This window comes from Leptonychotes weddellii, chromosome X, assembly GCF_054177405.1.
Source record: "Leptonychotes weddellii isolate Sample4059 chromosome X, ASM5417740v2, whole genome shotgun sequence".
Classification (NCBI taxonomy): Eukaryota; Metazoa; Chordata; class Mammalia; order Carnivora; family Phocidae; genus Leptonychotes; species Leptonychotes weddellii.
In genome coordinates, this window is record NC_138385.1 from 3,093,644 (window position 1) to 3,119,614 (window position 25,971).

Consider the following 25,971-nt stretch of genomic DNA (forward strand, 5'->3'; position numbering starts at 1 on the left):
CCTGGTGATGGGTATTAAAGAGGGCACATTCTGCATGGAGTACTGGGTGTTATGCACAAACAATGAATCATGGAACACTACATCTAAAACTAATGATGTAATGTATGGGGATTAACATAAGAATAAAAAAATAAAAATAAAAAAATAATAAAGTCTTTTCTTCTGTTTCTCTTAGGCTTATATTGTTTTTCTATCTCTAGTTTTCCACATCCAGAAACATATATTTGTATGCCAGTGTTCACAGCAGCTGTACTTACAATAGGCGAAAGGTGGAAACAATCCAAATTTTCATTGACAGTTGAACAGATAAACAACATGTGGTGTATACATACAAAAGAATATGGGGCATCTGGGTGGCTCAGTAGGTTAAGCATCCAACTCTTGGTTTTGGCTCAGGTCATGAACTCAGGGTCTTGAGATTGAGCCTTGTGTCAGGCTCTGTGCTCTGCATGGAGTCTGCTTCAGTTTTTTTCTCTTCCTTTCCCTCTGCCCCTCCCACTCATGCTCTCTCTCTCTCTCTCTCAAATAAATAAATAAATCTTTTTTAAAAAGAATATTATTTAGCATTACAAAGAAGCAAAGTTCTGATACATGCTACAACATGGATGCACCTTTAAAACTATGCTAAATGAAAGAAACCAAACTCAAAAGGCCACATATTGTATAATTCCATTTATATGAAATGTCTAGAATGGATAAATTCACAGACACAAAAAGTAGATTAGTGGATGTCATGGGGCCTCAAGGAGGTAATAAGGAATGACTATAATGGTACAGATTTTCTTTTCAGGTGATGAAAGTATGCAAGAATCTGATTACGATGATGGCATACCTGTGTGAATCAAGCAAAAAAAAACTGCATTGAATACTTTAAATGGTGAAATTCATTGAATACTTTAAAATGATGAATTATATCTCAATAAAAATATATATGTATATATATTTACTACAGAAAACGTTAAAATATGTCTTTTCATAATATAAGAATGGCTTTCTTAACAAAATTACGTATCACTTTATGATCTGCTTTTCAACATAATGTGGATTGAAGGTATTTCACATCACTAAATCTTTCTAGGAAAAATTTTTATAAGACCTGCTGATTCAGTCAACAACATGGATGCCTCTCAAAAGCATAATGCTTACCAAAATTAGCCAGACACAAAAGAGTACATATTGTGTTATTCCTTTTAAAGAAATTTTAAAATGAGCAAAACTGATCTGTGATAATAGAGGTTAGACTAGTGGTTAAATTTAGAGGATACATTGACTGAGTTGGGGCATGAAAGGACCTTTTGGGATTATAGAAATGTTCTATATCTTCATCTGGAAGATGGTGATACAAAAATGCACATATGAATAAAAATCCATTTAGCCATACACTTAGTATGTGTGCATATCATTGTATATAATATATAGTTTAATTAAAATTAAAAAACCACAGTGTGGCTTTAGTGAAGGGCTAGACAAATAGACTAATGAGACAGACTAGAGAGTCTAGAAAGAAGTAGATAAATGATAGAGAGATGATAAATAGATAATTTTTATTTTTATATGATTAGCTAATTTATAACAAAGTCTCCACTGCAATTCACTGGGGCAAAGGATGGTCTTTTGAATACATGGTGGTGATAAAATGGAAATATGAACCATGACTATATATAAAAAAATTGAACCTTGACCAATACCTTACACCAAACACAAAAAACTTAAGATGAAGTATAGCTTAAATGTTAAAGGCAAAACAATAATATTCCTAAAAGAAAAACTTGGAGAATGTTCATTATATTAATCAGAAATTTCTTAAGCACAAAGCATAGTCATAAAAGAAATAACTAATTTAAGTGGACTTCATAATATTAAGGACTTCTGCCCCTCAAAAAATATAATTAGGAGAGAGAGAAGGCAAACCACAGACTGAGAGAAGACATTCATGAAATACGTATATATGTCCAGAATATATAAAGAACTTCTTCTACTGCCAGTAAGAAGACAGAAACCTCAAATTTAAAACAGCCAAAATGGGGCGCCTGGGTGGCTCAGTTGGTTAAGCGACTGCCTTCGGCTCAGGTCATGATCCTGGAGTCCCGGGATCGAGTCCCGCATCAGGCTCCCTGCTCAGCAGGGAGTCTGCTTCTCCCTCTGATCCTCCCCCATCTCATGCTCTCTCTCTCTCAAATAAATAAATAAAATCTTAAAAAAAAAAAAAAACAGCCAAAATGTTTGTTTGACCCTTCACTAAAGAAGATAACCCAAATGATCAATGATCATGTGAAAGATGGTCAACATTATTAATCATTAAAGAAATGCAAATTGAAAATACAATGAAATAGCACTAGACACTAGAATAGTTAAAATTAAAAGGCTGAAATTACTGAATGTTGGCAAGAATGCAGAGCACCTCAAACATATACATTGCTGGTGCCAATATAAATTGGGTCAACCACTTTGGAAAAATATTTGGCAGTGCCTACTAAAACTGAATACACATATACTCATGACTCAGCAATTCCAAACCTAGGTGTATTTCCAAGAGCAATGAATCCATATGTGTACCAAAAGGCATGTACAAGAATGTTCATAACAGCTTTCTTCATAACAGCCGCAAAACAAAAAATAGCCCAAATGTCCATCTGTAGTAGAATGGATAAAAAATTTTTATATTCGATATGATGGAATTATACACAGCAATAAAAAAGAATGTACTACTTCTACCCAAAGCAATGCATAAATATCATGGACAAAATTATAAGTAAAAAAGCCAGATACAAAGAGTACATTCTAATGCTTCCATTTAAATGGAGTTGAAGAACCAGCAAAATTAATTTAGCATAATGGCACCTTCTAAGTGTTAGAAATGTTTTATATCTTGATTTCTGTGGTGGTTACACAGATGTAAACATACTTAAAAAATCATTGAGCTGAAGATTTGTTTAGTTCACTGTATGTAAAATTATATCCCAATATAAAATAAAATTGAGATGAACAAAAATGTTGATAGAAACATTTTTTATAATAGCCCCAAATTGGAAACAACTTGAATATCCATCAACAGTCCATCTACAAAATCACTAAATAAATTGTGGTATATTCATCCTGTAGAGTACTGCATAAAAATGAAACAAAAAAACCCAAATTACTGATACATACAAAAACATGAATGAATCTCAAAGACATAATATTGAGCAAAAGAAGCCAGACTAATATATGATTTGTCAATTCTATTCCTAGATATATATCCCAAAGAATTAAAGGCAGGGAATCAAACAAATACTTGAAAAATCAATGTTCATAGCAGCACTATTCACAATAGCCAAAAGGTGGAAACAGTCCACCAATGGATGAATGAACTAACAAAATGTGATGTATCGATACCATAGAAAGAATGAAGTACTGATACCTGCTAGACATTGATGAACCTTGAAGACATTATACTCAGTGAAAGAAACCAGACACAAAAGGAAATATATTGTGTGATTTCACTTATATGAGATTCCTAAAATAGGCAAATTCATAGAGACAGAAAGTAGAATAGGGGTCACCAGGAGCTGGGGAGGGGGGAATAGGGAGTTATTATTTAATGGCTACAGAGTTTATGTTTGAGGTGATGGGTGATGGCTACCCAATGCTGTGAATGTACTTAATGCCCTGAATTGTACACTTAAAAATGTTAAATGGTAAATTTTACGTTATATACATTTTATCACAATTTGAAAAAACAAGAAACTGTATACAATAGAATACATACTGTATACTTCTTTTTATATGAAGTTCTAGAACAGACAGAATTAATGTATGGAGATAGAGGTCAGGATAACGGCTGCTTTTGGATGAAGTGTTGACTAGAAGAAGGCAAAACGGAGCCTTCTAGAAGACTACCTATATCTTCCTCAGAGTGGTAGTTACACAGATGTATACGTACGTAAAAATTTGCCAAGCTGTCACTTTACAGTATGTACATTGTATTTCCATTTGAAGATGAAAAAAAAAAAGTAGAAACTGGGGAAAACTGTCCTTTAAAATTGCTTGCATTTTTTTTAAATCCCTTAACTATGGGGACTTATACTTACCTGGAGACAGATTCTCTCTCTCTTTGGGGAAGTCAGCAAAACCGGCCCTTGTGTTCTCAGTGGTGTAAAACTAGAAGCCTGGCATTATCTTAGGGAGAACTACAAAGCACCTTAAACCCAACCACAGAGATTCAGAGTTCTGTCTTGGTCACTCAACAGTGGCTGCGGTAAATCAGAGATGTGTTTATGAGGCTTCTTGACTTTTGGGAGTGGAGAGGGACAGGATAAGGGAGGGAGGGGCAGAGAGAAACCTCTCTTGGCTCTGTGCTTGAACTACAGCTTGTTCTTGTGATGGAGGGGGATTTTAGGGATGGAGGTAGGCGGGCAGGTGAGTGGAGTGGCCCCAGTAGCCTCTTCATGAGACTTTGTGAGACTCTGGGCATAAGCAGTGTTTCTTCAGGCACTTGGGAGCAGAATGTGGAACAAAGTTATAGAAAGTATGGATAGTTTTCCCTCTCCTCTCAGAAGCCCGTACCCCTTGAGCCCCCTGGAGAATAGTAGTTAAAAGCATTGGCACACAGCACCCTCGGTTGGAATACTTGTAATCTCACCCAAAGCAAAGCTCCTTGGGTGGTGGCAGAGAGGGAGACATGGAAAACTCGGCAGGGGGTACCGGCTGTAGACCAGTTTGTGAGCACACAAGGAAATATCTTTTTGGTGTGTCCAGGAATATCTGGCAAAGATTTTGCACAGGGAGTCAGCCTAAGGTCCAGCAGTCATTCTGGTGGGGCTCAAACCACAGTAATTTGGGCATGAAAATTTAAGCTGACCTCAGTTTATATTCATAGTCTGGCTAAACCGGGATAGAACAACTACATGTGTATAACTCTGTGTCTATGTATATGCACATGTTTAAGTACACATATTTTCTTAACAAAATTGATATCCTGCTGTATATTATCTTGAATCCACTTTTATTTTTACAGAGCACTTTATTTTGGGCATTTCCTTGTCATCAGAGATTCTTTTGAGACTGTGTTCCTGAGGTCAGGGAGCCTTGCCCAGAGGCTGGGGTCTTGCCACCCATCTTCCAGCTAGAAAGGAAACCACCCGTCCTCCTGCGTCCCACTTCTGTGCCTCCCCTCACAGGCTCATGAGCTCTGTTTCTTGGTCCCAGCAGCCTCTGGGGTTGTGACATTATTGGGGTCTGGCTTCATGCCTTCCACGGGGGTAAAAAAGGGATCTGTTTTCAGAAGCCATGGCAGGCAAGGTCCAGAAGTCTAAGAGCAGGCAGGTCAGGTCATCCATTGTCAACACACACGCCAAACCCAGGGAGCCCCTCCTCCACCCCCACCGCACCCCGACCTGGCCACAGTTTGCCGAGCCAAGACTGGGGTAAGAGTAGTCATTTGACTTGCCGTGGAGTATAGCAAGCTCATAGAAAGGATAGAACTTGTATCCAAGTCTTTTGATCCCCCAAGGTCAATGCTTTTCCACCCACTTCCTAACCCTCCCCACAAAGAATCTGGTGGAGGAAGTGAATTTATGAACAAATCACACACCAAAGCCACAAAAACACTTTTATTTAATTGCTACCGCAAATACAGAATCAAATTAAGGCAGTATAATACATTTCCACTTATCCTTACAAGCTTTTATACAGTAAACTTTGCTTTATGTGTTGGTTTGAATCAAGAGTTGAAATTTTTATTAAACAATTTTTCTTGAATTCTAGACAAAAATCATTTCCTCGGCTATCAGGTGTGCTGATACAAGACGTGTACAACTTAATGGTGTGGATCACAGAACCTCAGCCAGAGGTCGTGGGATTGGCTGGTGTGGCATTTTTCCTCCTGCCTCCCTCCACAGCTGGGAGGCTGAGGGACAAGGCAGAAGAGAAAGGCTTCAGCTATTACCTTGAATTCCTTTCTGAATGAAAAAGAAAAATGTAAAAATTGATTATGTAGAAACATCAGGCTGTCTAAAAAAATCTCTGAGTAAAGAGTAGGTATGAATTATAATATTAAATACATGACTGTAATTGATCTTAGCGACCACAAATTTGGATTTTTAGGAGAAGAAACTAGTTTATGAATGGATTTGTTACTCTGGAACTAAATGAAAGAAAATTCTGGCAAATGCTTAAAAAGGTAAGTGACTACAAACAAGGTAAAAACATCTCATCATTTGCACTCATGTTTGACTATAAAAATCAGCACCAATGTTTGAATTTTCAGAAATTAGAAATAATTCGGTTTGGCCATATCTTCCCATTTGCCATTTGAACTCATAGGCATAAAAATTTACTTTAATAAGAGCTTATCAAATTGTGTTCTTCAGATATGGGTCATATCTTGTTGCTGAAATTTAGAAAAGAAACTGTTTCAAGTACTTGCACTTTATCAAAACTGCCTTTCTGACTGCCATTAAAAGTACAATATAGAGTTACACACTTAAAAACATAAAGCTTTGCAGTCACATTTACTTACAGAAGCACTCCTCCCCCACCCCTGGGGGGGTGAGAGAAGAAAGCAGGAAAAAGGAGAAGGAAATGAGGAGAGGGGAGAAAGGGGGACACGGGAGTGAGGAAAAATTGAAGTCTAAAATTTCAAGGATCACTGTTGGCTCAAGGTCAACTATAGGAAGAAAGGGAGGCTCAGAACAACAGATGTCAAACTTGGGGGAAATCTGGTCTCTAAAATACGCACACACACACACTTCTCCAGAGTAAGTGATGTAAAGAAGGAGTATGCCTACAAGGTGGATGTAGCGTACACCATGTGTGTGAGTCTGTGTCTGCATGTCTGTGTGTAGGTGCGGTAAGTTAGCTCACTTTGAATTACACATGCTAGACAAACTTGAAAGTGGACCACTACTTACTTGGCCACCCCTAAGAGCATTTTTCACACAGCCATTTCATCAGAATCAGCTTCAACATCAATAACCACAATCTCATGGGAATCATTGGTGGTAGTGGTGGTCACAGTGGGGTCAGGAAGGTTGGCGGCAGCGGCAAGCTCCAGCAGGCTGGCAGCAGACTCGGGGGACCCACTGGCAGGGCTGCAGACGGGCTCAGGGAGATCAGTGACATCACACTCAAAGGGGCCGGTAGCGGTGGTCTCAGGGTGACAGGAGGCAGAAAGGTCAGGGTGGCCCGCAGCGGCAGGCTCAGGGTGGCTGGCGATCACTGGCTGGGGTTGGCTGGTGGCAGCAGGCTCAGTATTATCAGCAGTGGTGGGCTCAGGGTGGGTGGTTGCAGGCTTGATGTAGCCAGTTGTGGGTTTAGGGTGGCTGGTGGCAGGGCTGAAGGCAGCCTTGGAGTGGATGCCAGCAGGAACGTGGTGGCCAGTGACAGGTTTAGGGTGGCTGGAGGCAGACTTGAAATGGACAGAGTCAGCCTTGAAATGGACAGAGGCAGGCTTGAAATGGACAGAGTCAGCCTTGAAGTGGACAGAGGCAGGCTTAGGATAGACAGTGGCAGACTTGGGGTGACCAGAGGCAGACTTGGAGTGGCCAGAAGCAGGCTTGGAGTGGCTAAAGACAGACTTGTGGTGGCCAGAGGCAGACTTGCGGTAGGCAGAGGCAGACCTGGAGTGGCCAGAGGCCGGTTTGAGATGGCCAGAGGCACGCTCAGGTTGGCCAGCTGCAGCATCCCCAGGTAGTGGAACATTCCGGGCATTCATCGGCATTTCCTCCACAGCAGGACTGGCGCGGGCACAATCTTGTTCATGGGCTTGTTCACGGGCTTGGTCTCGGGCGCGGGCGCGGGCACGGGCCAGGGCACGGGCCTCCCGAGTCTCACGAACATCAGTGATGAGGCCAGAGAGGAACAGGATAGGGTGCCGCATAGCATGGAAGATGGTCCAGTATTCTCTTCGGAAATTCTCATTGAGGAGACCGTAGATCACAGCGTTGAGGCAGCTGTTGAAGTAGGCTACGAAGTAGGCTGCAAGATAAAGCCAGTTGGGGATCTTGCCTGCCATCTCCTTCGGACTGACAGCCACCAAGACAGTGAGCACGTTGATAGGGCACCAGCACACTGCAAAGAGGAGGAAGATCACAAACATGGTTAGAAAATTGCGAACCTCAGCAAGCTGGTTGTCAGGATTCTGCCCAGCCGGGTCACGGGCTGCCAGCACTCTGGTCCAGATCCTCACGTAGCAGAAGCCCACGATGAGCAGAGGGAGGACGAAGTGGATGCAGACGATGGTCACAGCAAAGACAGGGTTGTTCAGGTAGTTGAAGATGCAGGTGTAGGTGCGAGGATCATACTCGATTGTGCCAATGTACATGTTGGGCAGGACAGCCAGGACGGTCATGATCCAGGTGATGACCAGGTAAATGCAGGTATTGCGCACACTGAAGATCCGCTCATACTGGAGGCTGTGACAGATGTAGCAGTAACGGTTGATGGCAATTGCCACGATGTTGAAGATAGAACCGACCACACTCAGCCCTGTGATGAATCCAACCATCTGGCACTGCAACTGGCTCAGATCCCAGCCCCCAATGGCCATGGCATGCAGCATCAGAGGGTAGGGGTAGACGGCTACCAACATGTCGGCCACAGAGAGGCTAACAACGAAGATGTTGCCTGAAAAACATATCAGGGAAGGAAGAGGGGGGAAAACAGAGAAAAACAAATGGTTAAGTATGGAAATCTATAAATTTAAACTGGAGGAAAAGACCAGCTGAAGTGGTGACAATTTAGAATTCTAGAATTCTTTTAAAGAAATATTCTTGTGTTTTTATTTTCATATACAAGCATTATTCTGATGCACAACCAGGTTTGGGAGACCTGTCCTATGTGCAACTTTTTCCTTTCAAACAATGTCATGTCTGCTTTGAGAAAAAAGCAAACTTCTGTCAGAAAGCCGTAAGCACATAAGCCCTTTGCGGAGCCCTTCATACTCACGCACGGACACGCTGCCACCATTTTAAACAAAAACAAAATGCGAACTTTTTTCCCTACAGGGGGATAGGGAGAGAAGGGGGAGGGGCGTGGAGGCGAGCTTGATAAAGCTGTGGGTAGGAAGTAGGCTGGAGGTGTGGGGGGAAGGGAAGAGATTGAAGGAATGTCAGGAAGCCTCAACCACCCCCACACACACACACACACCCCGAAAAAATGAATGAGCCTTCTGCCTTCTCTAGGCCGGCATTGCTTTTACAGCGAAAACACGTCTAAGACGACAGTCTGAGGAAGGGCACTAGAGGCCGTCGTCTTCTTAAGAAAACGGGATCAGACAATAATCTATGACCAAGCCCAGTAAGTACTTACCATTTCCGAGGTAGGCTAAAAGTGAAAACTGAGGGGAAGGGGGGAGACCCTGTAAAATTTAGTCTGAAACCAAAAACAGTGCGTAGGGAGAAAAACAATCAGGAAAATGCCTGCAGGGATTAGCAGAAGTGCCTGCTTCCTGCGGGTCCAGCGCAGCGTCGCGCACCCGCACGTTCAGCTCCCTGTGTAAGAGCCCCTGGGCCTGCGCTAAACCTTACTGGAGCCTGTGGCTAAACAGGAAAGTGAAGAGGGGGCGTCGGGCCCCACTCCCGTTTTGTAGGGCAGCGGGAGGAACGTTTTTTGCAAAACCTTTCCAAAAAAAGGAGGAAGAGGCCAAATGCAGGCGTAGAGCCCTTTTTTTTGGAAACACCTCGTTGTTAATTAGCATTGGTTTGGCAAAATATTGCACTTCATCTTGAACTAGGAGAAAATGAGCACTTTTTAAAAGGGCAAAGGAGTGGTTCCCTCTGCCCTCCTGCCAGCGCTGCCAAGGCGCGGCCTCCGCGCTTTCTACCCAGAGGTTCTTTCTAGGGTTTTTCTCTCAAAGAAATGAATTGGGAGAAGAAAAGTGGAAAAGACAGAGGGAAAAACCTTAAAAACAAAACCACGACAACCATAAAAACCTTTATTTGAATTACAGAAGGAAAGAAAGGAGAAGGAAAAAAAGGAAAGGGAAGAAGAAGAAAAGAAAGAGAATGGGCTTCGCAGGTGGTCCCCGGGGCTCCGTGGTTCCTTGGGACCGCACTGCTGGAGCGAAGGTGAGGTCCGAGCGTGCGGCCCCACGTCTCCAGGGGACCAAAAAGAAATCAGACACGCCCACCAGAGTTTAAAAGGAACGTTTTAGTGACTGTGTGCCCGTCAGGGCATTTTGAAACTTGTATGGTAGTTGCGATTCCTCATCTCCGCAAAGTAATCCCCCAGAGACTGGCTGCCTCCTCTCCCCCGGGCCCCGCCCGCCGGGTCCTGCGGGTACCCGATCCTCTCCCCCCGCCCCGTCTCCCCCCTCTGCCCCCTGGCCCCAGCCGGCCGAGATCCCAGCAGCCGAGATCCCGGGCACCGCCCCCTCCCTCCTGGGACCCGAGCGCGGAATTCGGGCCCCTTCGCCCCTCCCCTCCCCTTCTCGGCCCTCTCCCGCCCAACCTGCAACAGGGGCTTCCCGCTTTGCAGGGTCTGCCACCCCCACCCCCGGCACAGGTCCCCGGCACAGGCCGGATCGCAGCTGGCCCCTCCCCTGGGCACTGGCCGGTAGCGAGGGGATTCTCGCTCGCCTCCCCACGCCTTCCCAGCTCCCCGCGTTTTGCAGTCTCTCTGCGTCTCCCGCCGCCCCCTCTGCGCTCTCCCGCGACCCTCCCGCCAACCTCGCCGGGCTCTGCGGCCTTCTGCCCCCGCCCCCGCCAGACGCCAAGCTCCGGGGCCTCTCCTCCGCCCCGCCCCGCCCCGAGACCCCCAACACCCCGCTTACGGACTTCGCGAGCTCCGCCGCCGCTGCCGTCGCTGCCACCGCCGGCTGCGCCCAGACCGCCGCTCTGCTCTCTCCGCCGTGCGCCCTGGGACGCGCGGACGGAGCTCGGCTCCGGGGGACTCAGACCACCCTGCTCCACACTCAGGCGCTGGGGTCTGTGCTCCGCTGCCCGGGAGCCCCAGGAGCCGCGGCAGCGGGGGCTCGGCTGGCTTTGCGCGCGGCCGCTGCGTTGCGCTCCTGTAAGCGCCGCCGCAGCCGCCGCAGGCGCCGCGAACTTAACTTTCCTCAACCCCGCGGCTCCCTCCGCATCAGTTCGACCCGCACCGCCTCGGCGCGGCCACCTCTGCGGCGTCTGGCTCGGCGTGCTGTCCCCAGACGGTGGCCGCGCTCTCCGCTCGGGTGCCGACTCCCTCTGCATCAGGTCTCCGACGGGGCAGGGCTCCGCGGTTTGCCGCGCTCCGCGGGAACCCGGGCTTTGCCCTTGAACGCCAAAAGCTAATTTCCTGAGCTCCCTCAGCCTTGAGAAGCTCTAAATTAATGGGGCCCCCGCAGAACATCACCGCCCAGGTTCGCAAGGAATTTGGGGGTAGGGACGTTCAGTGTGAGGGCACTATCCAAGGGTTCCCTATTTCGGGCGCCCGAACTAATGCCCTAGGGGTGGCAAGCGGCTGAATGCTGGGTAGGAAGAAGGAAGGGTGGCTTACCAGAATTTCGAAGCTTCTTGTTCTTTGTCACAGCTAAGATGACCATGGAGTTGCCGATCAGGTCGACGACGATGGTGATAACCATTGCGCAGAACATAAAGATGATTAGAGCTGGTGGGTAGTCTGGCTGCGGCAGCTTACAGCCAATGCAGCCGTACGGGGTGGGAACTGCCAGGGTAGGCCCCATGTTGCTGCCGGAGACCTTTAGGATCTCCCAGCTGGTCCGGACAGACAGCGAACACCTGCTCTGTCACCAGGAGCCTGGAGCTTCTGGAAAGCTGCTTCCCCTCCGAGAATCAGAGAGCGAATGACAGCATCCCGCCCCTCTTCCGATGAGCTTTTAAAGCCTCAAGAGGTGGCTAGCCCCACCCCAAGTCCCTCCCCCCGACCAATCAGAGCTCCCTGAGCACCCCCGCTTTGGTCTCCAACTCTTTTTGGACAAATCCACAACGAGGTGTCGTCTTGCTTCCGACTGCCTTGTTTGTGCTTCCCCTCTAGCCGCTCCTCCCCATCCCCTAGGTACCTTGCGTCCTGACAAGCTCGGAGTCCACCTCCCCGCCCCGGCCACCGCGCATTTGTTTCTAGCAAGTTCTCCTCCCTCGCCTCGCAATGCAAACACCCAGCAAAGCGATGTAAGATGCAGGGCAGGGGCATGGGGTCTCTCTTGGGGTCCAGTTCCAACCCGCGCCAGTCTGTAGCCCCCCGCAGAGTGTGCAGGGGAGCCAGTGGCCCTTGAACCTTAGATATGCACCCCTACGGTCTCCCTGAAAGGTTCATTTCACTCCAGGAGCTCTTGCCCTTTCAGAGCCTTTTGCACCTCGTGGGGGGAACAGGGGACAGCTGCCCAGAGCTTCCATCCTCAGTCTGGGTGCCCAGTCTCTAGGGAACTTATCTCTCCTCCACTGCCTGCCAGGAGCCGGTTATCTGCCTTGGCGGCAGCAGCGAGTGAGCGCTCAGTCGATCCCGGACTTACGCTCTACGGAGGGAGATGTCCCCTGCACCCGGCTCTGGGACCTGGGAGTGAGTCTGCACTCTGGGTGCGAGAGGAGGTAGCTGGTGGCTATTTGTTCCAAACTTTGGGGCAAGCGAGAGCGGGAGCTGATCCCCTTCCTCGCTGCCGAGCACCGTGGCTGCGAGAGCTCAGAGATTGCTTTGGGAAAAAGTAAAGGGGGCGAGAAAGCCCTTCTCTCGGGCTGCCGCTCCTCTAGGAAACCCTGGGCGACGGTTTCGGCTCTTGTCCCCTCTGGAGGTGCTCCGCACGCTCTACAAGGTAGAACGGGGTTGTCGAGCAGCCTTGGGGAGCTGCGCTGCAGCAGCGGGACGGGCGCGGAGGTGCCGGGCAGTGCAGCCAAGAAGACAGCGGCAGACCAGCGCCTCCGCCCCAGGCGTACAACTCATCTCGGTCCATCCCCTGCCAGGGGTCTCATTTCCACCTCATTCGGTCGGGCCGCCCCTAGCCCCGTAAATCTCCCTTCGGAGGCGTCACGGTTCTCTTTGGTGCGCCCAGGCTCGCGAAGCGCGCGGGCCACGGGAAATCCCAACGGCTGGGGCTAAACTAAAGGCGCGAGATTCTGTACTCGCTCCCTCCACAGTCTTCGTCATGGGAGTGGATTCTGACCGCTACTCAAAGTTACGGCTCTTGTTGAGAAGCCTCCCAGAAAATACCAGCAAACACTTTGCAACTTGTCCCAGACTAGCCTTCTTGTTGCGGTGGGGGAGAGGGGGTTGCACTATCTGGGAGCGCCACCGTCTGGACACAGCAGCCCTCCTGCCCCGCGGGGAGACGGTCGGACACGGGGGGTGGGGGCTAGGGGTGGATTCCGCGAGGGACCTCAACATTTCAGAGACCTTTAACGGAAAGACAGACATGGCTGAAAACAAGATTGCACGCACTGTCTCTAGCTGGAAAGCCCAAAGTAGGAACGTGTCCCCTTGCTTGAAGATGAATCCCACCCCCCTCCCTGTGCTCGCTACTGAGAAGGCAATCCGCACGAATAACAATTTCCCGCCTGGAGCCTTTTCACATTCATTATCTCGCTGCTCCTCGCTGGCTGGAACCTGAGCAGCGCTCTCTCCCGGCTGGACGGAGCCAGGATTTCTCCATAAATGCAGCCCGAGAGCCGGCTCTGCTCTCCTCCCCAGACGAAGGTGAGCCCTGGAAAGAGGCTAGCGGCCGAAAGCCCATCCACATCGTGGAATAGTTCGTCCACATCAGGCTGCGCACGCTGATTCCCTGAGGGTTTGGATCTTTTTACTTATGGCAGGGAGACGTTTTTAATTCAAGTAAACAAAAATTGGAATGAAAAAGGAAACATGCATCTAGCGACTGAACACACTGGCATCTCCCCTGCACCCCAGATTCCCGCAACAATCCTGTAAAGAGAGTCGGCAAACTGTTTTCAGGCATTGTTATATTCTAGTGCACGGTCCTTGTGAGATGAGGTGGCCCCAGAGCTGGTGGAGGCCAGGGGTAGTGAGAATTCTCAGAGGCTGTGGCCTGGCCTCGCCTGGGACTGAGGAGTAAGCAGGAGAGAGGGTGAGCTGATCCCTGGCCCCCGCTGATCCCTGGCCCCAGCCCCAGTTGGGACACTGCTTGACCACGACCTCCTAGGACTTGGATTTTTCAGTACTGGACAAGTGGGAGAGGTATCTATTTTAATAATGGAAGGCATTCTGCATCTGGTTAAATTAATCTTGTTATTTTTATGAACTATCTTAATAAAGATTCTGAACATTTCCCAGTCCTAGGAAAAACAGATGGGTATTGAATCTGTTATGTGGATACATATGAGGAAGAAAACCAGTCAGAGTTTGCAAGGGTAGGACAAGACTCATGTGCAATAAGTAGTTAAGGGGGAAGCTTTCTACTGGGTAGAGTTGTAGTGTGTATGGTTTATTTAAGCTTCCAAAGGATTTTTGAGTGTTTTTCTAAAAGGCCTGCTAGGAAGCCCTAATAACTGGGGGTGGAGAAAAACACTTTATTTGGGATTTGAAAGCTATAAGATAGAGAATCAAAACAGAGGACAACTAGGACATTCCCTTGTGGTCCCAGGAAAACCTTGGAAACCCATACAGAGATTGGGAAGGAGAATAAAGTGATGAATAGTGGACAGGGAATTGTGTAGAGAGCTTGCACTCCTGGAGCTCAGCCAGGTCCGGCATGGTCCCTTCCCCCAGGTCACTTATTATGAAATGAAGGAGACTACCTAGCCTCCCAGAGGACCCCCAGCATGAAAGCTTGCCACATCCCAGGCAGAAGCGATGCCAAGGGGCATTCTGTGTAGAAGGTAGATAGTAAAAGCTTTTTCCCCTCTTCTCGCTGATACACAAAACTTTCTTCCATCTCAGCCTCCACATTTCTCATGTTTTGAAGATTGGGGCAGGCCTGGAATCAGGTGAGAGAGAGAGAGCAAGTAAGCAGTTTCTGCTCAGAAATGGGCAAATTTTCTGCACATGCAAGGTCACTAATACTTTGCCTGTTATTAATGCACTGTCATTTTAAATAAGCATTTTATGGTTTTCAAAATCCCATCAGGGATATGTTTTCTCACAACAATGTCACTTAAGAGATGGGGAAATAGGCTCAGAGAGGTGAAAGGACTTGCCCAAGGTCATGCCAAGGCTGGAGGAGGAGCCCAATATCCTCTCAGCCCTGAGGCTTTCTCCCACAGCCCAGCTTCATACGATAGTGTTTTGCTCTGGCACTTGATAGGGTGGATTCTGTGTTCTCTTTTATTGTTCTTGTTGTTCTGTTTTCATTTGATTGCTTTTATTGAGATATAGTCACATACCATAGTTCCCCTTTTAAAGTGCACAATTCAGTGGTTTTCTGTACATTCACAAAGTCCTGCAACTATCACCACTATCTAATTTCAGAACATTTCCTTCAACCCAAAAGAAACCCTGTACCCATTAGCAGCCACTCCCCGTTCCCTCCAACCCCCCAGCTTCTGGAAGCCACTAATCTGATTTGTGTCTCTATGGATTTGTCCATTCTGGACATTCCACATAAATGGACTCATAAAATGTATGGCCTTTTGCGTCTGGCTTCTTTCCTTTAGCATGTCTTCAAGGTTTACCCATGTTGTAGTGTGTATGAGTGCCTGTTTTCCTTTTATGGCCATATAGTATTCCATCGCATGGATAAACCACATTTTGTTTATCCATTTATCCATCAATAGACCTTTCCACTTTGGGGCTATTATGAGTAATGCTACTGTGACAATTTGGGGTTCTCTTTTAGCCCCAAGCAGCCCCTGGCCCAAGAGAGCCAAGCAGAGGGCTTCTTAGTGCCAGCTCACATCTTCTCCACCCCCAGGGATGGCTGGACAGCCAAGGAATTTCTCAAGCACTCCAGACTTCTTTGGCCAATGCTCCTCTGGATGGAGACTGCATTTGGTTCAGTTCTTGAAAATATAAACAAGCTTGAGCCCACAACTGATGAATCACTGAACTCTACCTCTGAAACTAATAATATGCTATATATTAATTAATTGCATTTAAATAAAATTAAATTAAATTTTAAAAAAACAAGCTTGAGCCCAGATACTCATAGTGCCTTGTCAGAGGGTTGATGGGAGAGTTGAATGTGATGATTCATGCAAACACTTAGAACACTATTCAGAACAGAGTAAAAACTCAACAACCACTCGTATTATTATTATTATTATTCTGAAAGTGTCTAATACTCTGTCTAAACTCTCTTTGTTACACTTCCATAGAGGACAGAGGCTTTCTGAGACATCAGAGACTCTGCCCCCAGCTCCTCGTGCTCCAAGGCCTCTTGCCTCTAAGCTCTACTTCCTGTCAGAAGCCACCGGAAGGACACTCCTCAGCATCCCAGGCATCATGACATGTGAGTGTGTCAGTTGGAAAGGAACATAGTGACTTGTCTTTTCACAGGCCCCCAACATGCTTCGCTGACACAGTCCGTATAGTTCCCACAAGAAGGAACACTCAGATTTCTTGACATCAGTCAGAATGCAAGCATGGAGGATGGCTGGTCTAAGACAGCTCAGAAGTCCACAGGTGGCTGGGGAAGCTGGCTTTCTCAGCACAGTGTGGTGCCAGCCCAGGCTGAGGAAGGTCTATTTCCAGGTCGAGGGTGGGGGGCCAGGACTCCAGGGGCAAGGCTGTAGCCTCAGAAGAACTGAGCAAGGGTTTAGGCAGCATTCAAGACACTGAGACTGGGAGCATCAACCAAGTGGGTTGTTTTCCTAAACAGACTATGTCTGGTCACATTTGCTTACCCGATGTGGAGACACTGTTCACATTTGTTAAATGAACAAGGAGAATGATTGTCCTCTCCAAATCTTCTGGGCGTAATTCATCATGGCTAGAACCACTTTATCTTCTCCTGTGCTTGAGTCATTAGGGAGAATAGGACACATCCATTTCCTTTAGTGCAATCAGGGGCTCACCAAAATAATTAGCAGCCAGTATTTCCAGGATCTTAGTGCCCAATAAAGACTACAGGTTAGATGGTTCAAATCAAAGGGTTACCAGGGAGAGAAGAAGCACATTAATTACTTGTAGTAACACTTGGACTCCCTTCCCCTTGTACAATTTACCTGCTAATTAGAGCTTAATGAACAATATCCATTTTCCTAGCTTCTTGTTCCAGCCAAGCATGATCACCCATGCATTTAAAAACTGTCCCTCTTATTAATCATCGTCATGACTTCTGGTGCCACAAACCCCTTGCCTGGGTGCTCTGCTTTAGCCCACTCTATTGCAAGACATAGGACATGAGTACCCAAATGGGTCCTCTTTGTCCCCAGTGGGTCCCCTCAACCCCCAACAATGGCTAACATGTATGTGTGCTTCCTAGATGCCAGACATTGCTCTCAGGGCTTTGTCCATATATTCTCATTTAATCCTGACAATAGCCCTATGACATAGGCTCAATTACTATCCCTGTTTCACCGATGGATAAACTGAGGCCCAGGGAAGCTATGTTACTTGCCCCAGATTGCACAAATAATGAATGGTAAAGCCAGAAGTCTCCTTGGGCGGTCTGGCTCCAGAGTTTGTGCCTTAACCATCATGCCTGATTATTTGTGCACATTGTTCCTGACTCAAGAGCATTGGCTATCAATTTTACTGCATGTTAGAGCCACCAGGACTGCTTAGAGAAAACACAGCTTTCTAGGCCTGACCTTAGAGATTCCAATTCAGTAGATCTAGAGTGGGGCCTTGGAATCTGCATGTTTTCCAAAAGCCCAGGTGATTCTGATGCAAGTGGCCCAGGGATCCCTCTTAGGGAAACTCTACTTTTAACCTGATCCTGCAACTAGTCGCTGGCAATTTAAGGAATTCTAGACGTGGCAGTCAGGGACTCAGTGCCCAGTCTGCTCCTGCGGGTGTGGTCCTGCTGGGACTTTATACAGTTCTTCTAGTTTGTAAATTGTGCTTTGGTCCTCAGACTCAATCCCACCCTTTACTTCAGTTGTAGTGATGGGGTTCTTGGCCCAATGCCTGAGAGCAACCTGCTCAGCTCCCTGAAAGCAGGCACCACCTCCCAAGCTAGGAGAAAAGACTGTGTGGAGGATCAGAGAAGGAGATGTGGCTGTATGGAATATTAAGGAAGCAAAAGGATGAAGTGCAATGAAACATCGTAACAGGACCATTCATTTGCCTATAGAGCCACTAAAGGAAATCACTGGAACTTCCTGTAGAAGGAGGAAAATGAGGAAACAACCCCACACTAGCCCAAGTCAGAAAGACTACAGGACCTCACAGGTGCTTCTCTTCTGGCTTTTCTTTGCTGAGCCAGTAGCGTCGGTTTGCAGGACTTGAAGCCCCAGTGAATTAGACTGAGCAGATTACTATATTCCAGAGACACTTGGCCCCACTGAGCTCCCATTTGGAACAGAAACCATAAGCATTTTCTGGGGTTCCCCCTTCTGCCTGGCCTGCAAGGCTCTGATCTAAGGGGCACCCGATGGAGTGGGTGTCAAAAAGAAGGCCCCCTCGCACCACCGCCACCCCTCCCCCCACCGCCACCCCTCCCCCCGCATCTTCAAGATGCTTACTGACAATTAGCTAGAAGTTCTTGCACTTCTGTTGTCTCCTAAACAGGAACTAATTTGATTTTGTATCTGGCAACTTTGCTGAATTTGCTGATTAGTTCTAATAGTTTTGTTGTGGAATCTTGAGGGTTTTCTACTTACAAGGTCATGTCATCTACAAACAAAGATAACTTTGCTTCTTTCTTTCTAGTTTGGGTGTCTTTTCTTGTCTGATTTCTCTAGCTAGGACTTCCAGTACTATGTTGACTAGAAGTGGTGAAGGTGAGCATTCTTGCCTTGTTCTTGGTCTTAAAGAAGAAGCTCTCAGTCTGAGACTGATGAATCACAGACATGTACCCCTGAAACAAATAATACATTATATGTTAATTAAAAAAAGAAAGAAAAAAAGAAAAAGCTCTCAGTCTTTCACCATTGAGTATAATGTTAGCTGTGGACTTTCCTATATGGCCTTTTGTTATGTTGAAGCAGTTTCCTTCTGTTCCTACTTTATTGAGTGTTTTTATCCTTAAAGGGTCTTGAGTTTTTGTCAAATGTTTTTCCTGCATCAATTGAGAGAACCATGTCATTTTTTTTCCTTCGTCCTTTTACTATGGTGTATCACATTGATTGATTTGTATATGTTGAGCCATCCTTGCATCCCATGAATAAGTCCTTCTTGGTCATGGTGTAAAATCATTTTAATGTACTGTGGAATTTGGTTTGCTAGTATTTTGTTTAGCATTTTTACATCAAAGTTCATAAAGGATATTGGTTTGTAGTTTTTTTAATATTGTCTTTGGTTTGGGTATCAGGTTAATGTTGACCTCGCAGAATGAGTTTCTAAGCGTCCTATCCTCTTAACTTCTGGAAGAGTTTGAGGAGTATTGGTATTCATTCTTCTTTAAATGTTTAGTTGAATTCACCAAGTTAGGCAAATAGAGACCAGTGCCTAAAGCAGCTTGCAGTAGGTTAGAAAGTCACAAATTTGGTCACTCTGCTCTCTCCCTTTCATGGAAGGACACTGGGGCTGAGCTGCAGCTCCCCTAAGCTGCAGGGAAAGGGCCAGCAAAAGTGCCATGAAATTTCCTACCATTTTAAATGTGGTTTTTTTTTTCTTGGTTTGGAATATGTTTGGTTGCTGTAGACCTTTAAATGATTTCCAGAGCTCCTATAAAGTTATTTTAGTCAGTTTCTAGTTGTTTATTTAGTGTTTCCATGGGGGTATGAGAACCAGGAGCTTTCTAGTCTGCCATATTCCTAGATTTAATTTTGATAGTTATTATTTTCTAGGAATTTATCCATTTTATCTACATTTTCAAACATATTGACATAAAGTTGTTTATAATATCCTCTTATCTTTCTAATTTCTGCACAACTGTAGCAATATAGTTTTATTCATTCTTGATGAATCATTTTCAATGATTATCAATGCATTTTCTTTTATTCTTCATCAAACCCACCAAAAGCTTGATTATTTTTTTTTGTTCCTTTTAAAGAACCAACTTTTGGCTTGGTTGACCTCTCCATTGTATGCTTGATTTCTAGTTCACTAACTTTTGTTCACATCTTCATTATTTCCTCCCTTCTACTTTCCTTGGGGTTAATTTGCTATTCTTTCACTAAATTTTTTTTTTAAAGATTTTATTTATTTATTTGACAGAGAGAGACATAGCGAGAGCAGGAACACAAGCAGGGGGAATGGGAGAGGGAGAAGCAGGCTTCCCGCCGAGCAGGGGGCCCGATGTGGGGCTGGATCCCAGGACCCTGGGATCATGACCTGAGCCGAAGGCAGACGCTTAACGACTGAGCCACCCAGGCGCCCTCTTTCACTAATTTTTTAGATGGATGCACAAATTGTTCATTTTAGTCCTTTTTCTTTCTCTGATATATCCATTTAAGGCTATAAATTTCACTCTAAGCAGTTCTTTAGTTACATTTCATAATTTTAATATGCAACGTTTTCATTATTAAAATCTCAATATCTTTTATCCCAAAAATATCTTTTGTAACTCATAGTTATTTAAAAATTGTTTCTTAATTTCCAAACTTATAGAGACATACTAGAAATCCTTTTGTTGCTGATTTCTAGTTCAATTCCATTGTGATCAAAGATCAATTATACAATCAATTATTGTATATGATTTCAATCTTTTCAATTTGTTGAGACTTACTTCATGGCCCTAAATGTAGTCAATGTTTGTAACTATGTGCTTTAAAATAGTTTGTATTCTGCAGCTTCTAAATGCAGTGTTCTGTATATACCTTTTAGATCAGGTTGCTAAACCATGTTATTTTAATCTTCTGTATCATTATTTATTTGACTTTTTGTCTTTTTATTTCATCAATTTCTGAGAGGCATATTAACATCTCCTGCCATGATTGTGAACTTATCTATTTCTATTTGTACTTCTAGAAATTATTGCTTTATATTTTTGACCCTATGTTATTAAGTCCATATATGTTCATAATTGTTATAACTTTTTGGTCAATTGAAGTTTCTATTATTATGAAATTATACCCTATACCTAATAATGCTTTTTGCCTTTAAGTCTTTTTTGTCTGATATTAATATAGCCACACCAGCTTTTCTTTAGTTAGTAATTTCATGGTATTTATTTTTCTATTCTTTGAAAATTTCAACCTTTCTGTATCTTTCTCTTATAAACAGCATTTAGCTTGGATGCCTGGGTGGCTCAGTCAGTTAAGCATCTGATTCTTGGTTTCAGCTCAGGTCATGATCTCAGGGTTATGGGATCAAGCCCCACATTGGGCTCCTTGCTCAGCATGGAGTCTGCTTGAGGTTCTCTCTCTTCGTCTCCCTCTGCCCCTCCCCCTGCTCTCTCTCTCTCTAAAATAAATAAGTAAATCTTTTAAAAAAGAATCCTTTAAGAATAAAATAAAATAAAATAAAATAAAATAAAATAAAACAAATAGCATTTAGTTGAATTGCTTTTGTCCAGACTGATATTCATGGCCCTTTAAGGGAAGCATTTCGTTCACTTACATCAATGTTGTTAACTGCTGTATTGTTTTGGACATTCCAGTTGTACCAGGTGTTTGATGTTTTCCCTTTTTTGTAGTCACCTAGGAGAGGGGCAGGATTACTTCTCTTTTATCCTTACCTTGGTGTTACAGTCCTTTGGGTCCCCAGTTTATTGTGAAGAACATTTCCTATTAGACCTCTCACCATGGTCCAGTCCTAGTATTTGGCTTCTGTCCCCCTTGCCCCATGAGGCTGTCAAACCCTAAATTCAAATTTGCCAGATCAGCAGATACCCTCAGAGCAAAGGATTCCATTAATCTTTTTGTGTTATCATGTTTCTTTAGATGTTAGACTGGTAATTCCTTTCTCTGTAGTCATATATTCTATGTTTTAAGACTTTTAAAAATATCTATTTTATCTAATTTCTCTTGTTTTCAGCAGATGAGTTGGTCCAATTAACCTAGACTGCCACATCCCTGGAAATGGAAGTTCTCAAACCCTTTCATTTTCTGTGAAGAGAGTTTTCCTCTCCACAAATATATACCTGTATTTTGGAGTGCAGTAGTCCAGCTACTGTGTACAGGCTTTCAGATAGTTCCGCCCCCCTCCATTTTTTTTTTTTCAATCTCGCATTTCTCTCTTGTCCTTTGGCATCTCCAAATCCTCATGGACTCTTGGGTTCTCCCTCTTTGGCAACACTCTTCAGCCCATGGTAACCTGAATTTTGTTTCCACCACTCTCTTAAAACCACCTTTGGCAGGGTCACCCAACAACGACATTCATGCTGCTCAATTCAATGGATTATTTTTCATCTGTCATCTCTCTTGACACCTCCACTGTATTTGATACAATTGACCACTCTGTCCTTCTTGAAATACTCTCTTCCCTTTCCTTACATGACAGCGTACTCTCTTGACTCTCTACTTACCCCTCTGGACATTTGTTTGCTGGCTTTTTCTCCTCCAACCAACACTAAACCTAGGCTCAAAGGACCTGATTTCTTTTTTTAAATTATTATTTATTTACCTGACAGAGAGAGAGCACAAGCAGGCAGAGCGGCAAGGAGAAGGAGAGAGAGAAGCAGGCTCCCCGCTGAGCAGAGAGCCTGACGTGGGGCTCGATCCCAGGACCCTGGGATCATGAGCTGAGCCAAAGGCAGATGCTTAACTGACTGAGCCACCCAGGCGCCCCTCAAAGGACCTGATTTCTATTTCTGACTCTATTATTCAGTTTGGACAAATGACTTCTACTCTCTGGACTTTAATTTATTAATGATTTCTAGAAGCACTTACAGTTCTAAGTTTTTATAATTCCATATTTTTGAAGATCTTTTCAGTAATGGAAATAATAATAAGTAATAACTTTCTATGAAAGTTTAGTAGGACCACACCAGTTCCAGCTAACAATATTTACTGCTACATTCTGGAGAAGAAAACTGACTTAGAGAAATAAATGCCCTTTGATGCTTAATAGCTTTCATTTAGTTGTGTGTGATGTGTGACAAACTGTTTTTTCCCGGAACTCCATCCTGTGCGGGACCATGTGTTTTGACAGAGATATTTGGTAACCTTACCTGGGGCTATGTCAAGAAGAGATTTAGCAAAAGAATCACAGCATCATTCCCCTTTTTGAATCACAGTGGGATACCCTGTTTGACACAGAGATATATTTAGAAGACCATCTTGAAAAACCAATCCCCAGCAAATGAATGATATGGCTTCAGTACTCTGTAGGATTAATGGGATCTTTCCTTTTATAATTTAGTCTCTTACATGGGATTCCAAATCAAATCACCATGAAATTTTGATGGTGAGGAAAAAATTAGGTTTTTCTTCCAGTTTTTATTTCTGGGGTAGTATTTGAAGTTCCCAAATATGTTGGCATTTTTCACTAGCTGAATTTTCTTATATGATGGGATTATTTGGGAAAAGTAAACATTAAGTTTATACTCAAATGGGAGAAAAGGACTAATCTCTGGTAATGCTTGTTCAGAATTGAAAGATGACATGTCTGTAGCACCCTCAGATGGTTTAAACTCAGTACTGCTCAATAGAATTTACTGTGATGATGGAAATATTCTCTATCTGTGATATGGTAGCCACCAGCTCCATATGACGATTGAACACTTAAAATGTGGCTAGCACAACTGAGGAAGTGATATTTAATTATATTTGATTCTTAATTAATTTAGATTAAGATTTAAATCACCACGTGTGGCTGCTGACTACAGTAGTGGACTGCATAGTTCAAGAGAATAGACTTTAGTTTTTCTGTCTGTACAATCTTGGGGTCAGGGTGCATGTGAGAGTGAATCAGATGCCCTCTTGATTCTAAATACTCTGTCCCTCTTTCATTATTTTTATTTATTTTTAGAGATTTTATTTACATATTAGAAAGAGAGAGAATGAGCAGGGGAGAGTCAGAGAGAGACAAGCAGATTCCGTGCTGAGCAGGGAGCCCGACTTGAGGCTCAATCCCAGGACCCTGAGATCATGACCTGATCTGAAGTCAGACGCCTAACTGACTAAGCCACCCAGGTGCCCCCTTTGCCCCTCTTTCTGACTTGACAATGGGACCTTCCAAATGAGCAGAAGGGTAGGTTCAAATTTAAACTTTTTAGACTCCTCAGAATGCTATGTTTGAACTTGGTGCTTAGAGAGTCAGCCCCCAACTCCTGGCTTGAGATTGTTCCCCTTCTCTTCATACTCCCACTGCATCCAGCACTGCAAGGGGCTTCATTTATATGCTTGTGGATGCCTGAGCATGCATGTCTACACTTTGTCTACATTCCCCCAAACAGCTGTCTCTTGGCCTCCTTTTGGGGCTAAGTTTGTGCATATTATTGGTTCAGTCCACCCTAAGGAAGGTATACCTGGAAGCAAGCTATGAGCGGTTCAGGCAAGGAATTCTGTGGTCCCAGGTAACTTGAGCATGGCCTAAAAGAGGGAATATCAGCTCTGGCCTAACACAAACTCTTGATCCTTTGGGCTCCTTACCCCTGCCATGGCCATTCATTTTAGCAGATATTTTTCTGGCCCTCCTCCAGCCATGTCACTTCTTAAAGAACAGGTCCCAGGTCACGAGCCACCTCTGCCTGTGCGAAGGCAATTCTATCTAAGACTGAAGAGTTATGACAAGCATCACCTTAAATCAGATATTTGCCCCTACACTGTGCTGTAGAAGAACTAGACTTGTGGACAGTACACCTGAAATACTTTCAAGATGGAGTAATTGACATACTCTGAGAAAGCCCAGGCCTTAAAGGGGGAGAAGGAGAGATGGAGGAGCTTGCCTGGTAAGAAAAGGGGGAAAGAAAGAAAGATACTCCAGGCAGACGGTGCCTTATCACTATGGAAGATTGACTTATGGGCAGAGAGTGAAGCCAAGAGTAGAGGGAAGAGCAGAAGTTGAAGTCAGGGAAGTAGATTGGGGCCAGGTTGGAAAAGGTCTTAATAAATGTCATTTTATTCCAATGGAATATAAGCTCAAAAAGACAGAGACCATGTGTGTCTTGTCTATTGCCATGTCCCTCACCAGTTTTAGCATAGTGCCTGGCTCAGTATAGTGACAAGGACCACATTCAGATAGGCATTCCTGCCTTGGTACAAGGCCTGTCACAGGGAAGGAGGCAGTTTGGGCTGATTTATGGTGAGGTTTTTCATAACTCTTTAGAGTCTTACACTCAGGAGCCCAGCCAATAGTTTTCTACTGAATGAAGACTGAGAAGTTCGGACTTTAGAGGGGATGGAGAACCACCATTTGGTGCTCCTGAATCTCCAGCTAGCACATGCACTGCCATAACCTTGCCCTACCTGTGGGATCTGGATGCTACTAGGTTCTTCTGGCCAAGGGGTGAGTAATTCCCCTCATTCTCCTGTCCGTTTATCTGGATCCTCTTCTGGAGTCCTGGTTGAGTTGGACATGGAAAGGAGGAGTGGAAGGAGCTCTCACATAAACAGAAAGGTGCATGCAGAGAGATCAGAGCAGAACCAGAGATTACAGTGTATTTGGGAACGGTGGGCACAGAATGTCTAGGCAGAAGAGGCAATCTATGGAGTCAGATAAAGCTGAGATACTAAGGGTAGTGGGGACTGAGGAAATGTCATTGGATCTGACAATTAGGGGGTCACAGATAACAATTCAAAGGAGGGGAAGACAGAAGCTAGATTTCCAGGATTATGAATAAAGGAGTCAGTGAGGAAGTGGAAAGAGTGTGAAGACCACTCTGTTGAGAAGATACGCAATGGAATAAAGAAGAAAGAGGGCAGTAGTCAGAGGAGGAGAAGATGTGGAAAGGCAGCTATGGGCAAGATGGTTCCAAGACCAGAATGCAGGTAATGAAGACAATGATTATTGAGAAGCTGTGAGGACGCAGCCTAGGCTCTGCCAACTGAATTTATAATGGATGCAGTCTGGGCAGTGCTAGGCAACAAGAGGGACAGGAGAAAGCTGCCAGGAGGGGGCTGGAGGGCAGCACTGAGTGGGGATTTCTCAGAACAAGGTATTAGAAAAACAAGAACATGG

The 25,971-nt window shown here is 44.9% G+C and overlaps 1 protein-coding gene across 1 annotated transcript; it reads right to left on the bottom strand.

Moving 5' to 3' along the window:
* Positions 1 to 6,913: 6,913 nt before the first annotated feature.
* GPR50 (G protein-coupled receptor 50) lies at positions 6,914 to 11,641 on the bottom strand. Its single transcript, XM_006748564.2, has 2 exons — positions 11,455 to 11,641; positions 6,914 to 8,604 (listed from the first exon to the last, which is right to left on the bottom strand). Exons 1-2 carry the CDS (start codon positions 11,639 to 11,641, stop codon positions 6,914 to 6,916), a joined length of 1,878 nt encoding a protein of 625 aa, XP_006748627.1.
* Positions 11,642 to 25,971: the final 14,330 nt, after the last annotated feature.

Excerpts from the sequence above, each read along its gene's own strand:
- GPR50 (XM_006748564.2), bottom strand. The coding sequence starts at position 11,641 with ATGGGGCCTACCCTGGCAGTTCCCACCCCGTACGGCTGCATTGGCTGT. Across the intron at positions 8,605-11,454 it reads CAAGAAGCTTCGAAATTCTG|GCAACATCTTCGTTGTTAGC; the intron begins GTAAGCCACCCT and ends TATGTTTTTCAG.